The 17,589-nt window shown below is 39.6% G+C and overlaps 3 protein-coding genes across 3 annotated transcripts; 1 reads left to right on the top strand and 2 right to left on the bottom strand.

Moving 5' to 3' along the window:
• Nucleotides 1–1,610: 1,610 nt before the first annotated feature.
• Nucleotides 1,611–5,421, top strand: LOC4337722 (shaggy-related protein kinase alpha). The gene is made up of 13 exons (NM_001420147.1): nt 1,611–1,763; nt 2,581–2,767; nt 2,847–2,939; nt 3,054–3,113; nt 3,220–3,492; nt 3,578–3,652; nt 3,771–3,827; nt 3,907–4,047; nt 4,139–4,189; nt 4,266–4,361; nt 4,449–4,532; nt 4,703–4,805; nt 4,906–5,421. Exons 2-13 carry the CDS (start codon nt 2,648–2,650, stop codon nt 4,986–4,988), a joined length of 1,236 nt encoding a protein of 411 aa, NP_001407076.1. The 5' UTR covers nt 1,611–1,763; nt 2,581–2,647; the 3' UTR covers nt 4,989–5,421.
• A 326-nt stretch (nt 5,422–5,747) lies between these two features.
• On the bottom strand, nt 5,748–13,851 carry LOC4337721 (probable inactive DNA (cytosine-5)-methyltransferase DRM3). The gene is made up of 11 exons (NM_001420128.1): nt 13,419–13,851; nt 12,090–12,132; nt 11,866–11,979; nt 10,794–10,890; nt 10,612–10,658; nt 10,109–10,222; nt 9,931–10,024; nt 9,591–9,688; nt 8,593–8,692; nt 7,527–7,603; nt 5,748–7,224 (listed from the first exon to the last, which is right to left on the bottom strand). Exons 2-11 carry the CDS (start codon nt 12,090–12,092, stop codon nt 5,926–5,928), a joined length of 2,043 nt encoding a protein of 680 aa, NP_001407057.1. The 5' UTR covers nt 12,093–12,132; nt 13,419–13,851; the 3' UTR covers nt 5,748–5,925.
• A 534-nt stretch (nt 13,852–14,385) lies between these two features.
• Nucleotides 14,386–16,926, bottom strand: LOC107281103 (uncharacterized). Its single transcript, XM_066311102.1, has 11 exons — nt 16,804–16,926; nt 16,612–16,705; nt 16,384–16,514; nt 16,227–16,308; nt 15,994–16,120; nt 15,750–15,901; nt 15,362–15,650; nt 15,202–15,263; nt 14,974–15,060; nt 14,853–14,909; nt 14,386–14,623 (listed from the first exon to the last, which is right to left on the bottom strand). Exons 5-11 carry the CDS (start codon nt 16,039–16,041, stop codon nt 14,524–14,526), a joined length of 795 nt encoding a protein of 264 aa, XP_066167199.1. The 5' UTR covers nt 16,042–16,120; nt 16,227–16,308; nt 16,384–16,514; nt 16,612–16,705; nt 16,804–16,926; the 3' UTR covers nt 14,386–14,523.
• Between the last annotated feature and the right edge of the window lie 663 nt (nt 16,927–17,589).

Genomic DNA, 17,589 nt, shown 5'->3' with positions numbered 1-17,589 from the left:
TTTTCTTTGATCAACGAACCATCCCCTTAATTTCATAGTCTCTGTGATCCCGACCAAATTTCGACTTAAGAAATGGAGGTAGCAGCAGCAGTAGTAGATGGCCACCTAGAGCTAATTAAGCTCCAATAGTGATCTAATTAGGCGGATGGTTATCATATATTAATTAGGCAGGAGGTGTATTTGTTTTTGTTGCCTGCTGGCAGTGAGGCAGAGTGGGTTCCATGCTCCGACCATGACAGTCTGTCCCAGACCCCCAATCATTTGCTTTCATTTTGTTTTGTTTTGCTTTCTTCAAGGTCATCAATATTCTCAACAGTTTTAGAGATTTTTGTATGCTCAACTTTGTGGATCATGCATACACGCAATTTTTGTTACCAAACCACCAGATATGTATGATTTGATTCTGTGATGGAGTATTTGTGTAGATTTGGCTTTTGGAGTGCATCCAATCAAATACAATGTGGTTTGGCACTAGTTCATGGATTTGGGACATGTGGTTAACCTTGCATATTTTTTAATTAAGATATCTATTTGCAACTTAAATATGACAAATGATCATATTATTGCACACAATGATATAACAAACTTGGCTTTTATTGGGAAATAAAATAGCAATGAAAAAGTGCAAAGGAGAGAGTTGCCAATTTTTAATATGATGGACATTACGTTACGAACAACCATACCTATTTTCACATTAGTATGATAACATGCTGCATTATTCTGCTACGCCAACATGAAAGATCATCCTTAAATAAGAGAAAAATAACATGGAAGATTTGTCTTGACTATATGCTTTTATTTACTTAATGAAATATCTATATCTTGAAAACTATCTGCCAAGTTCTTTTTTAAGGTTTAGCTCCTATCAAAGGTTTCATCTCGCCGATAGCCTATCTTAGGAACCAGTTTTAATGACACTGCAATATTCAGGGCACATTCTATTTCATACCGGTTGAACTCTATGTCAACATGTAACAACTATATTCATATATCATACAGACGTGAAAGAATTACACGTTATTATATTAGAGAAAATAAAGTTTTAGTTATATAACACAACGGTCAGAAAGGCCATTGTCGAAGGACATGGGAAATAAACTGCTAAGTTAAAAACTACGAAAAAGAAGTTGCTCCCAGAGTTTCATATATCATACAGTGATACAATAACACTATTTCAACATCAAGAACTCACAGTATGACATAATCCAGGGTATATTCATATTTCACAATTCTACTTACTGTCACCACACAAATAAATTTTACAGCCAACCACAGCAAATTTATTTACAAGACCAAAAATTTCCCCACCACAAAATTCAGTAATACACTACTACTAGTACAAAGGTAAAAATGACCATGAAATGAAAAAAAAAACAAAAATCAGAGAGATGGGCCCCACACGAGATGAGATTGGCGCCACGGGACCGGAACCTTTCAACGGTCAAACAGACAAGTTAATTACTTAAAACAATTAATAATCAATTAATTAATTAATTAATTAATTAATACTAAGAGTAAACATAAAAATTTCCCTTTTTTTTATTTTTTCTGTGTCGCAATCTCTTCTTCCTCCTGTGTATTATAGAAGGCAGCGAAGCTCCTCCTTCCTCTCTCCCTCCGAATCCTCCCCCGCATTCCGCGCCGGAGCTGAGGAGGGACAGCGAGCCAGCGAGGGAGGTGGGGCAATCCAGCGAGCGCCAGATCGTGCCGCCAGCCCCGCTCCGTCCTCTCTCCGGCGACCCTCCGCCCCGCCTGATCCCGTGGTAAATCCCTCTCGCCTCTGTTTCTTGGATCCCGTGGTTCTTCTCTCTGCTTGTTCTTGCCCGATTCGACGGTTGACGCGGCCGTGGTTGCTCTTGGATCGTGGCTTGGTTGGATTTTTCTTTTTCAAGGGGTGGAAGGGAAAGCTGGTTCTTTTTTTTTCCTTCTTTTTCTTTTTTTTTTTTGGTGTGTGTGTTCGTTTGTTCTTGTGATTTTCTTGGGGGTGGGGAAGATGGTGGCGGTTTCCGAGGTCGGATCGGATACTTGTTCGTCCTGCTGATTTTGCATTTTGATCGGTGATTCTGGTGGCTTTCTTCTATTTGGATGATGCGTGTGATTGGAGGGAGATGAGTTGATGGGGGAAAGATGGTTTAGTTTGGTTGATGCAAAATTTGGTGGTCTCTGGATCGGTGAAATGTTCCCTTCTCTTGGCTGTTATGGATAGCAAGCATGGGTGGATGAACTGGTTGATTCTTGAAAGCTACCGCCTCGGGATAATCTCCCAATGATCGTGGTTGAAAATATCATGATAAACGGGGGGTAATTGGTACAGATTAGCATTCTAATATCTTCAGATTCTGTGTTTCGATTGAGCTAGAAAAGTAACACTCCAGTTTTGATAACAACTCGGCATCCATCATGGATTCCCAAAGTTTCATTTCTTCTTTTTTTTTCTTTTCCTGTACCTTCAAGCCTACCTGCCAATTGCCAACACAAACTGTCTGTGAATGTGCTTCTGGCACCTAATCTCATCACATCTTTCTTAAGTAAAAACACTGTTGTGACTTTGACTTACCATTATTATGCTGTTGTTTGCAGGTGGATCAACTACAACTCATCTTTAGGAAAGCCTCTTGAACATTAGCCTTGTGTGCCTTTCAACAGTATGGCCTCGGTAGGTGTGGTGCGTTCTTCCTTGGGGTTTCAGAACGAAACAAGTACAAGTGGCGATGCCGACCGACTTCCGAATGAGATGAGCAATATGAGTATAAGGGATGATAATAAGGTATTATGCCTAAGAGTGGTGGATCATAGTTGCCTTTTGCTGTATTGTCAGTTGCTGATTTGATTCACAAACGTCGCAGGACATTGACGACATAGTTGTCAATGGCAATGGGACAGAACCTGGTCATGTTATTGTGACAAGCATTGATGGAAGAAATGGACAGGCTAAACAGGTACTGTTCACAAAACAAGCACAAGTGATATTATGCTGATCCTTTTGTGTCCATTTAGTGTTGCCTGGGAACACAATAAGTTTTTGTTCACTGAATTATCTATCTACATTGCAGACCATTAGCTACATGGCCGAGCGTGTCGTAGGTCATGGATCCTTTGGAACTGTTTTCCAGGTTTGTCTTTAGACAGATCGATTTATGTTGCACTTGTTCAGTGTGTTAATTTGTGTGTTCTGGTGGCGATTGATGAACCCTTCATTTCTTGAATGATCTTGTATAGGCCAAGTGCCTGGAAACCGGTGAGACTGTGGCTATAAAGAAGGTTCTTCAAGACAAGAGATATAAGAACCGTGAGCTGCAAACAATGCGAGTTCTTGACCACCCAAATGTGGTGTCACTAAAGCATTGTTTTTTCTCAAAGACTGAGAAGGAGGAGCTTTACCTCAATTTGGTGCTTGAGTATGTGCCAGAGACTGCTCACCGTGTAATTAAACATTACAACAAGATGAACCAACGCATGCCATTGATATATGCAAAACTATACATGTATCAGGTAACGTTACACACCTAGATCTTCTAATCTATCCTAGCACAATTATGCATTGAGTATAACATGGAAAACCTATTATAATTGACAGATATGCAGAGCTTTGGCGTACATTCACAACACCATTGGCGTGTGTCACAGGGATATCAAGCCACAAAATCTTCTGGTATGTTACATACTTGCATTTAGTTATAATCTGTTTTCCACTTATTGAAGCTTTGTGGAGTTAGTCAAGTACTAAGTTTTGTTTAGTCAGATGGTTGCTAAAAGATTATTACTTCCAGGTGAACCCACATACTCATCAGCTGAAATTATGTGACTTCGGCAGCGCGAAAGTCTTGGTATGATCACTCATTACCAGATACTCACACGAACATTGCCATTGTCTGTTGTACCTAATCTTTTGTTCTATTATTATAGGTAAAAGGAGAACCAAATATTTCTTACATCTGTTCAAGGTACTACAGAGCTCCAGAGCTCATATTTGGTGCTACTGAATACACAACAGCGATTGATGTTTGGTCTGCCGGTTGTGTGCTTGCTGAACTCCTCCTGGGGCAGGTAAGAGATCACATTATTTACATGAGGCTTTTGGACCATCCAGCTCATTGCAACTGTCTGCCTAAGCTTTATCCTTTTTTTGTTTTAAAAGCCTCTATTCCCTGGCGACAGTGGCGTTGATCAGCTTGTTGAAATCATCAAGGTAAATTATATCTTGCTTCCATCGAAATCACTCCCTTTTTGTTGTTTACCTCCTACTTAACTGACTATTCTCTCAGGTTCTGGGTACCCCTACACGAGAGGAGATTAAGTGCATGAACCCAAATTACACCGAGTTTAAATTTCCGCAAATCAAAGCTCACCCATGGCACAAGGTAGAAGAAAATAATCTTATGTTGGACTGTTTATTTTTTATTTTAGGGTTGAAACCTAATGTAGCTTTCCTTTTTTTTTACCACCAGATCTTCCATAAAAGAATGCCTGCTGAAGCAGTCGATCTCGTCTCCAGGCTTTTGCAGTATTCACCATACCTCCGGTCCACTGCTGTGAGTGTTGTCGTTGCACTATTTGAGCCAACACCATTTTTTAGAGAAAGTTTTAGTTCTTGGCATCACTATTGTGTTACATTTTTCTAATTACTTCATCATACAAACATGCACTGCCTTGCCAAGTACTAGTAGTTACAGATTGTGCATTTCTTTATTTGCCATTACAGTCGGAAGCATTGATCCATCCCTTCTTCGATGAACTCCGTGATCCAAACACCCGCTTACCGAACGGCCGTTTCCTTCCTCCTCTCTTCAACTTCAAGCCCCATGGTAAGCTTGCAACACCGGCTGACATATGACATGCGTAGACGAAAATTTCTGAACCACCGATCAACTTATAATTATCTACTAATCTGGCCGATTTGAACAGAACTGAAGGGTATGCCAATGGAATTCCTGGTGAAGCTTATCCCCGAACATGCTCGAAAGCAATGCGCGTTTGTAGGATGGTGATTTCTGAGGTCAGCATGAAAACTAGTTCAGAATTTCTTCACCGTCCTCCATTAGAAAGCAGAGATGAACCCTGTGTGCAGCCATTTGGGAAAGCTGGTGCATATGGAAGTGGAACTACATTTTTTTGTCCGAGATTCTGACGCCGCGTATTCTTTTCCCCCCTCCCACTTTGCTGCTGCCGGTGTAACCAAAAAATCATCCACGGTTCTGTAAAGTTGATGAAGAAGAGTGTAAAATCAGGTTGAAAACTGAATTCGATCGGTTTGTCAAGATTGTAGCAACATGCAAGGAAGGATGTTGCACACTTTGTATGGCAATGTTCGTTCGGTCCAAATATTTGGACATGGATCGAGAGGCTATTCATTTAATTGTACTTGCTGCTACATGTTCTTACATATCAGTAATCTTCTGAGAAGCTTGTGAAAGAAAGCAAGTAGGTGATGTGTTGCTGTCTATGCACCAGTATCAGCAAAGGTATGATGAATCTTTGCTACTATGAACAAACTTTTGCCAGGACAACACAAGTACAGCATGCAAACTGATCAATCTGTGATATTGTGCAAGGATGGAGAAGCAATTTCAATTGTAACTGAGCATTTAGAAGCTGAAAAACGAATGTAATTTTGCTGTAAGGTTACCCAGCAAACTGATCGCTTAGTCCCAATCTACTGAGCGATTACAACCAGGCAAACATAAAACAACTCTAGAAGCAGCATAGAAAGCAATTATAATCAAAGAATGGAGCATAATGCTACGAATACCAGGAACATGAAAGGGTAATTAATGCAATGTAACGAATGCTAACAGCCATCGCAATGTTTCTGCGGAGATCAACATAACATTTAAAGTTGTCTGAGAGCAACTGCTCCATGACACATCACCTACAGATCCACATGATGCTATGCTAATGCTACACCATCCTACAAGGCCAGACAAGTCAATTTGATGGAGAGCGATGTCGATGTCGAGCAGATTCATGCGCCCTCACCTGGAGCCGACCCATTATATGCTTCACTCTTTGAACAACACGAACATACTCAAAAAACTGGTTGGAATCCATGCCCATGGATGAGTTTACTGTTGTACCACCTTTACAGGAACTGAAGTTTCCACCAATAATTATGTCAAAACCACCAAATTCTTTCACCAGGTCCTCAAGTACATTAATCTTCAGCTTCCAAATGGTATTTATCTGCCTCAGTTGCCCCTTTTGTTCAGTATTACTCCACCACCTTCTCAAAATTTTCCTGTTCGTATCAGATTGGTCAACAGATACTACACACTGTAGTGGTATCCCTAGGCGATGGAGGGCAATTGCTGCACCTCCAATTCCACTGTAGATTGATAGCACCCTTAGCCCATCTGGATACAGGTCCTTCAGGACTGACAAAAGATAGCCGAGTGTGTCAGTCTGGAAACTGTACCTCATGGCTTCTATTCTATCTTGTGGATTCAGGCCAAACAGGTTTGTGTGTTTCCGTGGGTAGCCAAGTATCCGTTCCACTTGTTGTGGATCCAAAGGACTTAACCTATCTGGGCCAACCCAGATGAGGTTAGCCAGCTTGCACTGGTGCATGATGTGCGTTTTCTTTTCTTGTGAAAGATAACCTCCTGAGTCTCTTACCATCTTTCCCAGTCTCTCACACAGCTGCTCTATTCCTGCAACTTCTGTAGCAACACTGTTAAGTTGTTTTCTTGTGTCCCACGATGGCCAGCACTGCCTTGTGAATGGGAATGCTTCTTCGATAGTCATTGGTGACCTAGGAACCAGGTTACGCCTTCCCTCTGTTGGAAGGTTATGAATGTAACCCTCCTTTCGTGAGAGAGCCGAGAAAAACTGGCTATTTACAAACTCTGGCTCCACATTATATAAGAACTCTGACAGCTGACGCCATGTAGCTTTGGGAATTTCTACAACATTTCCATATAAGAAATATGGGGGATTGGCGACATCACTGCGAACATTTCTACGGATGCCTGGTGTCATTGCATCAAATTCTTCCTTGACAGACCCATCACTAGTTGTGGCACGGTGATCCTTAAGCCATGGATCTAAGTTAGGTTGATTTCCAGCACGACTACTGGAACCCGCACTGTCATCTATAAACATATGCTTAGCCCTTTTAATCCTTATGTTGTCATGGTCGTCATCATAGTACCTTAGACCAGAATTTGAGGGATGGTATGCTGAATAGCTGGTTTCTGTCTCATCTAGAAAGTCAGGCTCAACTTTCACCTGTGCACAAGAATGCAAATGCAGACAAATTAGAAATCATAACAGTTGTGACTTGTGTATAACAATATGCTGTACAGCCATATGAGCAGCATTTAAAGAAAAACATTGGTTTGCTGAGAACGGTATAAGTGTTTGGTTAGAGGGATATTTTGTAATTCAAGCAAATTGTTTATATAAAAAGGTTCCTACTAATCTGCTGTGCGCTCTGCACAGTTGTCATGGACAATGCTACCAAGCAACAGATGACTGTAAATTCACAATACAAGCTTATAGCTGTAAGAATAAAATGTTGACGAAATTACCTCTTTCTGCTCAATGCTACTGGCAATTCTACGTGCAAAAATGGTGTCAGCCAGCTCCAAAACTGTTGCTTCTGGACCTGAAAAGGTAGGAACAAGGAAATATGGCATTAAGTTTGCTAGAGGTAGGAACTCATTAAAACAGTATATTCTAGTACATACAACATAGAAACTGGTAACTAATGAGAGAATGGAATATTGATATAGAAAATAATCAAATGTATTACAAGGAAGATTGAAATTTTTAATACCAAAAATTTGGGGGCTAAAACTATAACTACAATGTGAAATATGAATTCCCTTTTACCACTTGCATGCAACGTTTTATCCATGTACATGAGTGAGGCACCTGCGGATGCCATGTGCGTGCAATCAGATGCTCTGGATGAGACATGAGATTGAATTTACAGTCCTTTTAGCTTAAAATGGCATATATGTATCCATGGGGAGCCACCTTATGTACAAAGCAGGCATGAATCATACATAGAAAGTCTGAAAGGTTCGTCCTTGACAAAATCTATGAGCAAGGTTAGGATTCGGTAAAATAAGTAAAATTAAGTATACTGTTAACATGAATAAAAACACCCTTTGTTACAAATATTTGTCAGAACTGATCGTTTCAATCGTTCATATATTTTGTTACTCATGCTTTTCCAAAGCATATTTTTCATAACTTTTTCCTTGTTAATTTCCTTTTTGCATGCTCCCCAATCATCTATTTGATGCGACAAAGATTTATCGATCTAGTCCAATTGAATAAAACCAAAAGATTGCTTGGAAAAGCTTTGCAATGGTAAAGGTTCAAGAATGACAAGTGTTTGTTGACAGGTACAGTATTATCAGAGATCAGGTGCCAATGTACTGGTGCATGCTGTGGTATTAGATTTTAAGGATTTCACTTTGTGAAACTCCCTCTAGTCACATTTATTTGATGCTGGGAGTACTAAACTTAGTACACCCAGCGTCAAATAAATTTGACCGGAGAGAGTACTTCACCATATGCTGTGGACTGTGGTCATGAAGCTCACAGATCTGAGTAATTTTTTAAAGCATTTTTATTTTCACTTACCAGCTTTGTCAATGACAGATGACACTTCTTCCTCCGTAAAACCCATCTGGAGTAAATGTAGTGTTTTATCCATTACTCCAAACAGTGATTCATCCTTTACCTGAAACAAATGTGATTTTAAATATACAGTTCTGTTGTTGCTCATTTGTAGCCAATTACAAATATCATTTATCAAAATTAGTGTTAAAGAAAGAACACAAAAATATCATAAACATGATTGATAACCATGATACAGATCCCATCTATCAAAAATAGAATGTCAAAGAAAGAACACATATAACTATAAGCATGACTGAAGAAAAACATGATGCATGCTCCAGGCTAAGTATAGTTCATGTCATTGTAGTATCAAAAGGAATTAAACATCTATACTGCAGACTGTAGTAAGAAGTTTCTAGGGTACACAATAGGAGACCTACAAAGCATGGCTGACAAGACAATGTGAGTACCAACAAGCACAAAATAATGTGATCCTGTGGTTTACATGTTGTTACATTATCGACTACCAAGTAAAAACACAGAATTAAAAGGAGAATTCTCAATTGTCGTTGATGCGAAATATAAGTAGAAAATTTGGCTGCGATTTCATAGCTGGGATAGTATGAAGCAGAATGTCCAAGTGACAATCTGGTATGAACAAGGATATTCTGTAACTGGACGCAACACATAATAAACTAGAGAGATTTGGAGCACCAATTTTTGTGATTGGATAAGTACGGAATAGACTCTGGAACAACTTTTCCAGAGTTGGATAATGTACAATGTTCTACTAGTCTCATAGCAGTAACACCAGTTCACTGAATAATGAGTCTTTCACAAAGCTACATATTATTAAAAGTTATTAAGTGTGTTTTACATTTAATGTCAAAAAGAAAAGTGTGTTTTACATTTCATAAAGGAGTAAAGATTCTTGGAGCAGCGAGCTCAATATTTACTTCATGTACTCAGACAATGTTAGTCAGATGTAAGAAACAGAAAACAAAAGAACTGGCGAAAACCTCATTTGAAGCATCTCCATTTTCGTTTCCTCCAGAGCAACCTGACACTTGACCAGTAACAATGAAATCTACAAGCTGTTCCAATGATGCTTCCTCACCTGAAACCAAGCAGGTCTGGAAGTTTACAGTATGCTGGATATGACAAAGAATAGAATGACTATCAAACAGATCTAAAATGTGTCCTGAACACATTCTTGTTCAACAGTGTCTTAAAAATTGTGTAGTACAATTGGTTGAACTGATATCAACACCAAAAAAAAAAAGAAAAGGCAACAGTACAAGATCTAGACAATTAAAAAGATAAATTGCTAATTGCACAAGTCAATGCAGCATCACCTACCTAGCTGGTTGAGTGCCAAATCAACTTCTCGCTGCGAGAAGTTCATTGTACTCAGTAGATATGATCTCTTTTCTGAGGATGAATCAGCTTCAACCTAAAAATAGAAATGTTGTGCAGATTGGTCTAAGGAGTTCAAAATGAATAGTACCATGATTAACATTTTGAACCAGAACATCACCTTAATGTCTTGGATAACTTCTTTCCTAGGCGCAAAATGAGAACTATTTTCTTCATTATCAGAATCAAAGAGATCTCCCAATGAACCTGATTCAGACCCAGATTTTTGAAGAGCCTATAACATATGAAAATTGAAAAATAAATTCAAGTATTGTGAATTCCACAACTCATTACAACACAATTATTGACTACTGTAGCAATGCCAACAAAATTAGATGGAAACTAAAATTCCTGATACCAAATTGAATATCAGTCATTTAAGTAAACATCAATCCAACTACATGAAGGTGTACTTAAGATAAAATTACACTAGCAACATTAAAGTAAATGGAGGATCATAATGGGAGCTTTAATGGTAAACTATTCGAGTCATAAAACAATAACACAGAAAAATATAAATAGGTAACATCAAGGTTAGGAGAGGAAACCATTTCCTAAAGAAAGAAAACCAGAATATTGAGATTAACGGGACAAATGTTGACATGCAGCTGGGGAATCACTTACAGACTGTGACAAAAGAGCCTCCAGTATAGTATCTGAATCTCTGTCACCTGCATGAGAGAGATAAATGTAATCAGTTCGTAAACTCTAAGGTGTATAAAATGTTTGGATTTAACTGTGTTTTAACTGGTGCAAAAGTTTTATATCACTACATGCATTTGAAAAGGCATGTCATAGGATATTACCGTGTTTCTGAAGCACCCTGTCAACCAACATTGGTGAAAACCCCATGCCAATAAATTGTGATCTTACATGACTGGAGGAAGAGCTTGGCTGTCCTTCCTACAATATATGTGAAGAACATTTTGTTGGTATCACAACTTTATTAAAAGGAACCCCCGCAAAAATAAATAAAATAAAATATTAAAAGGAACCAAAGGAAAAGTTAACATGTCAAAAGGAGTATTAACTATTTAAAGTTGTGGACCTCTGGTTGTTAGCAATATACCTATGGTTAGGTCAACACCCAGTTACTTTCAAATACTTAACACCATCAATCAACTGCATCTTAGATGTACTACTGTCAATATAGATTACATCCAAAACAAACGTCAAGTCTATTAAAATTGGTTGTATTTGTAAGTCATCCTGATTTGGTGTTTGGCAGATGTGTTCGCCTCAAATCAAAGCACAATACCAAAAAAAGAGGCTCAGTTAGAAAGTAGCTCACAGGGTAGGGGAGAGGGGGGGTGCAATCTAGAATTATATTGAATTTGGGTCTAGTGCCCAAAGACACAGATGATTCTATTGTTGTTTCAAGAAATAACTTCTTGGTACAATGCAAACAACTCAGGTGCATATAGCGATTAGCAACTGGAAGCCTGTGCACAAAATTATAGCTTTGCTTTCCACTTCAAGCACGACATAACAGACAGCACATTGCCGCCATAATAAAACCACACTCTACAAGTGGTAAATGAGAAGCGCTCAACCCGCCTGGCCCTAAAATAATAACTGCCCAAATTTCCCGCGTAATTGCCATTACTCATTAATCGTATTTGACATGGAGACTTTGTTTTAACCTCAACTATAATAATATGGACCCCACACCACAGTCAACAGCATAGATACTTTTTTTTTCTGTGAATAACATGATAACTTCTAGGCATGGAAAGCAAAATACGGTGACTCCTTTTCACCCTTGTTTTAATAATGTAATATACATAATCGATTCATCCAAATAGTTTAGCATGCCATGCAAAACACTACTCCAAGCAAAGATTAATACACCAGAAGGTTTGGAAGCAAAATCACCACCTCCTCCTTAACAGTAGCACGCAGCAGGGCAGGCTGTGGATTGACAGCAGCATCCCTGAGATCACCAACAGAAGCGTTGATGCCACTGCCCTCCACATCATCTTCTACTTTAACCTTTGTGTACCAATAAAAGCCAGCATATAGTGAGAGACGGAACAAAATCAAAAAACACAAAATAATAGAGAGAGCTAAATAATAGAGGGAGCACAGATGCCCTCCATTACCATCTCGATCAAGTATCAACTCCGCTTCCAAAATCGCATGCCCCTGCAAGAAACAAAGACGATAGCGCGATGAGTATCTTATAGCAGCATAAACTTGGATTTCCATCCCCCACAGGTTTGGATCAACTCAAGGGTGCGATTAAACCCATAGAAATGGAGACAAAAAAAACACAACCCAAGAAGGGTGCCCCATATTGCGTAATGGTAAAAATCCTATCTATCTCAACATATAATGGAAGAAGATCCCAACAAAAAGTTTGGATTCCCATACCACACATAGTCTGAATCCACCACCTCTCACAGGGCGACTAAACCCATAGAAATGGAGACAACAATACAACCGGAGAGCGGCGCAAACTAAACGCCCGCAATCCTAATCATCCAAAACGATTTAGAGAGGATAAGGAGGCGTTAAACTAAACCCTAATCGGTTGTTCCTCGCATGAGCTAACCATTTCCAGCACCCAAAAAAAAAAGGCAAAAATGGCCACACCACATAGTTTGGAAGAAGATCCCAACAGAAGTTTGGATTCCCATACCACATAGTTTGAAACTTTGAATCATCTCACATGGCAACTAAACCCATAGAAATGGAGACACCACTACAACTGGAGAGGAGCGCAAACAAAACGGCTACAATCCTAATCATCTAAATCGATTTCAAGAGGATAATGAGGCCTTAAACTAAACCCTAATCGGTTGTTCCTCGCATGAGCTAACCATTTCCAGCACCCAAAAAAAAAAAGCAAAAATCGCCATACCACAAAGTTTGGAAGAAGATCCCAACAGAAGTTTGGATTCCCATACCACATAGCTTGAAACTTTGAATCATCTCTCACATGGCGACTAAACCCATAGAAATGGAGACAACACTACAACCGGAGAGGAGCGCAAACAAAACGGCCACAATCCTAATAATCTAAATCGATTTCGAGAGGATAAGGATTCGTTAAACTAAACCCTAATCGGTTGTTCCTCGCATGAGCTAACCATTTCCATCCCAAAAAATTTATAAAAAAAACAAAAAACAAAAATCGCGAGAAAACCCATGGGCGGTAGGGGATCGAGCAATCCGAGTAGAGAAATCGCGAGCGGAACAAGCAAGGAAGAGAGGGCAAGATGAAATGGTTGTTCCTCGCATTTCGAGAGGATAGCGAGGCGTTAAACTAAACCCTAATCGGTTGTTCCTCGCATGAGCTAACCATTTCCATCCCCAAAAAATTAAAAAAAAAAATCGCGAGAAAACCCATGGGCGGTAGGGGATCGAGCAATCCGAGTAGAGAAATCGCGGGCTGGACAACGAGGAGGAGAGGGGGAAGACGAACGAACCTGTAGGAGGAAGGGGGAGGGGGAGCAGCAATGGAGGAGGAGGAGGAGGAAGACGCGTCTCCCCGCTCGGCTCAGGTTGGCGGCGGAAGGGGGGCGGCGCGGTGTATATATATAGAGGCGAACATGGCCAGTGACAGGTGGGGCCCACCCCGCCTCGGCGTCGACGGCGGCTGGCCTGAAATGGTAACAATGGAGAAACCCCCACTCCCGCTCGCCGCTCGCGGCAGCGGCTTCCCTTCTTCCTTCCCACACTGCTGCTCTGCTGCTGCGTTGGCGCGGGGGACGGAGGTCGGACGGACTCGGCGACGGCGGCGGCCGCGCGCTCCGATCCCCTCCCGCTCGACGGCGGCGGCGGGGAGGCGCGCGGCGCGCCTCCGGGTTTGGTTCGAAGTGGAGATGGGGACCGGGCGATTCCAAAAGGGGGAAGATGCGCACATTGACTGTACAGGACAAGACTGACTTATACAGATTTTATCACGGTTTTTGTTAGCGTGTTTTTTAAGCTACGAGAACACTTCGATTTGGAGAGGAAAAACATATAAACTAGAAGATACCCCGCGCGTTGATTAGGGATATGAGTATAAAAAGTAATACCGAACTATGTAATTTTGAAAAGGGTGATAATATGAACAAACACATTCTGAAAATATGGGAAATCTCTTATATGTTTTTGTAATCGAGGAGTACTGATATTATAGAATTGTAGTAGAGATAATGCTATAGCTGCAAGATGGAGAACAGAATGGGACCCTAATAAAATATAGCAGGTCTTATGCATATGACATAATGAAGTCTTCATATGGAAGGAAAATATAATAAGTCTTCCGCATAGTGAAATCACCGTAGGTCAGACAGCATGTGTTCACCTGTATTTTGTGTTGGAGAATATATTAGTAGTACAACAGGGATGTGCTTGTAAGATAATAGAGTAAATCGTTAGGAATGTGAAGAATAAGTACCAATTTTATTATGTAGATTGGTCAGGCAGATTGGTATGCAATGCAGTTTGTAGCTCTATGTTGTTTGGAGTGGTTCATAAGATATTGCAGTTAGTGTTAAAGGCAAAAGTATTGCAAATCATGAGTGGATTTATCTATCACAAAAATCAATATAAAAATAATGAAATGTGTGGTGTTATAAAATAATGTATACCCTTTGGTTCCCTCAATGGAGTCTTCAGGAAAATCAGCCTTTCCCTCTGTATGCTGTAGTTTTTTGTTGCATGAAATAGTTCCAAAAATATTGTAGTCAGTATTATAGTTGAGTTATGTTATTCTATGTATTTTCCAAAGTAGTACATGCCCTTCTTTGTAATGTTTGAGAACAGGGAGATCTAGTTTTTTGGTAGTGTAAAAGGAAAAATGTTCCAAGGTTGGTTGTGAGTTGATATTTGTTAATCAGAAAAGGCAATATAAATGGGGTTATAAAATATACCTTCTGGTTTCCTCAATGGAGTCTTTAGTGAAATCAATGGCTCTTTTTGTAGTTGAGCTGCAGTAATGGATAATAATCATATGAATGATTTTATTAAGCATAATTTTTTTTGTATATTTACCTGGTTTTTTCAGTTGGAGTTTTATCAGCCAAAGATATTTCAGGAGGTGTACTTTTGCTTGATGCTCCTGTATTATGAATAGTTGTGCTGAAATTTATTTGGCATCAGCAGTTAGTACTATATATCCAATGTGATGTAGAGGCTGGGTTTTAATGAAAATCCTTTATCTAAAAAAAATTATGGTGTTGTACAAATGTAATGAATAGAACATTTGATAGAATAACAAACCTTGGGTTATCTGTATGTGGTGCAGGTGGTGGAAGCTGTAGTACCTCTTTGTTCTTCAAAGGCTTGATTAGTTTTATATTTTAATTTAATTAGTTTGAAATATTTGAAGTAATATGGAATAGGATATCTGAAGTAATATGGAACAGTAGTATTTACTAACCTCTCCATCTGTGAGCATAGGGACCGACATAGTAGGCTCAATTGTGAAACTCTTCTTAAGCACATAGCTGATAGGGAACTTAGAAGATGTATCAGTATTCATCCCTATAGCAAAAATTTTTGTTTTACCAATGGCATTATTGAGTGTTGTTGGATGATCAGCCGGGTCTATCTTCATGTTTTGGGAAGCTTGGGCTGCATCAAGCTCTACCAAATCTTCAGCAACAAAAGAAAATGCTACTGCATCTAAACTCCCTGATTCATCTGTAATCGTGACAGGGAGTTTGTACCTGAAGCATTGTACATTAGTTAGATACATCTAGAGTGGTTAGCATTACAGTAAACTATTTTAGTTCTTCGAATGAATGTATAAGAGTAGGAGATTGTACATTGGTTTGCGGAATGAAACTTCGCAAGCACATCTTGGTGAATCAGAATTGTTGATGTACCCTTTATCACAACGATGGCATCCTATGTAATACCATTTAATTGATGACAGTATGGCAGTTATTTTCGCAGTAGCACTGTATGTAGCTCCACCCTTATGTAATAAAAAGTATTAAATCTTGGCGAAAGGAATCCATGGCATGGTAATAACAATATAGTTTTTTTTTCTTTTGTATTGAGTTGTACCTGAAAGGCTGAAATAGGCATAGCTGATATCTCACTTAAGGTGTACATTTTTCCTGCTGCTTGGATCGGGGTTAAACGTATAACCTTAGGGAGTTGTTGCTCAAGAGTTGGACGTTCCCATTTGTAGCTTCAAATTGCAAAGAGATAGGTTGGCATCTTTTGACGTGAAATATAATACATATTGAACAGGAATATTCAAGTGCAAATGGTTTGAAGGGGTTAAAGAGAATTACCTAGTGCGAAACTCTCTAACTTGAGGTGTGTCCAGGTCAATATATATTTCAGTAGCAGAGCTTGAAGATGCTTTTGTTATAGCTGCAGGTGAAAGTGAAGTTTAAATGTTTTGCATTCTTTGTATGGGAGGGCATTTGTTTGGGTCAAAGAATGAACCTGAAAATTTTCCTGCAGTAAGGCCAGCAAAGATGGCTACTACAATTCCATCCTTTGATTTATGGAGTGTTGCATCTTCGTTGAATGATTCTCCATATTGTCCCCAGAGTAGGACATCTTGAGTCTGTTCCCTACAAAAAATGTTGCATATAAACAATTGCTGAGATTACACAAAAGTAATTAATGAGAGCATTGATTTTAACGATCAGGTTTGGAAAAGGTACGTACTCTAGGTTTTGAATTTTAATTCTCCTGAGTTTTTTGTCTGATGTTGGGCTCGCAAAATCATATGGACCAATATGACTGATTACTCCAATCAAATCTGGAGGAATATTCATTCAAAAAAAATCTAGAGGAATAAGCCAAAAGAATGTGAAGTGTAATAAGTATGATTCAATGTGGAATTAAAGATAGCATTACCTATGAGAGGTTTGGAACTGATACTTTTCCCTAGAACTTCATCAAATGGGCAGAAGTCAAAAAGGAACTTTGGTATGGTTAATCCTCTAGATTCCAGGGGTTGAATTCTTGTGTCATGTTTAAACTAGAGAATATAGTTCTGGCACTGGTAGATATAGGTCTTTCTTTTTGCATCAATGGCAACAGTATTACTAATTAGGTAGACAGATCCTTTATTTAGCAAGGGGCGGAATTGCTTTGCAAACCTTTTTGGCACAGTGATCTGTGCTATTGAGCCCTGAAAAATTATTGTGCAACAATTGATATGGCTAGTATTAAGTATAGCAAAGAAGTAGAATCTAGTATTAATATTTGGTGGAACACATAAGAGAATGACATACAAGTTCATCCAATAGGATGACGTCAATGCTGATGAGGGGATCTGCAGATTTTGATCTCATGTTTATAGCATCCCATAATCTTATTAGACGTCCAAAAACCTTGCAGTTTTGCTGTCCAACAGATATATCTTTTAATGATATAGCTGGGTTAGCCATTGAGGTAAATCTGAAAAAAACATAATAAAGAAAAAATGAAACATAAGTGAATATACGTTGTCGGTGACATGGGGCCGGGGGTATCGTGACTAGAGGCTTGGGTAGCCGCGGTCACCCACGTGGCCTGACCCCCTCGGGGGGGTCGGGCCCGAGGGTGACGTGGCCACCCCTCCCTCTGTCTCCCCGAGGGGTCGGGCCGCTCCCGTTTCGGCCCCGAGGGCTGGGGCGCCCCGACCCCCTGTGGTTTTGG

Source organism: Oryza sativa, chromosome 5 (assembly GCF_034140825.1).
Source record: "Oryza sativa Japonica Group chromosome 5, ASM3414082v1".
Taxonomy (NCBI): Eukaryota; Viridiplantae; Streptophyta; class Magnoliopsida; order Poales; family Poaceae; genus Oryza; species Oryza sativa.
This window is presented reverse-complemented; position numbering and strand designations above follow the sequence as displayed.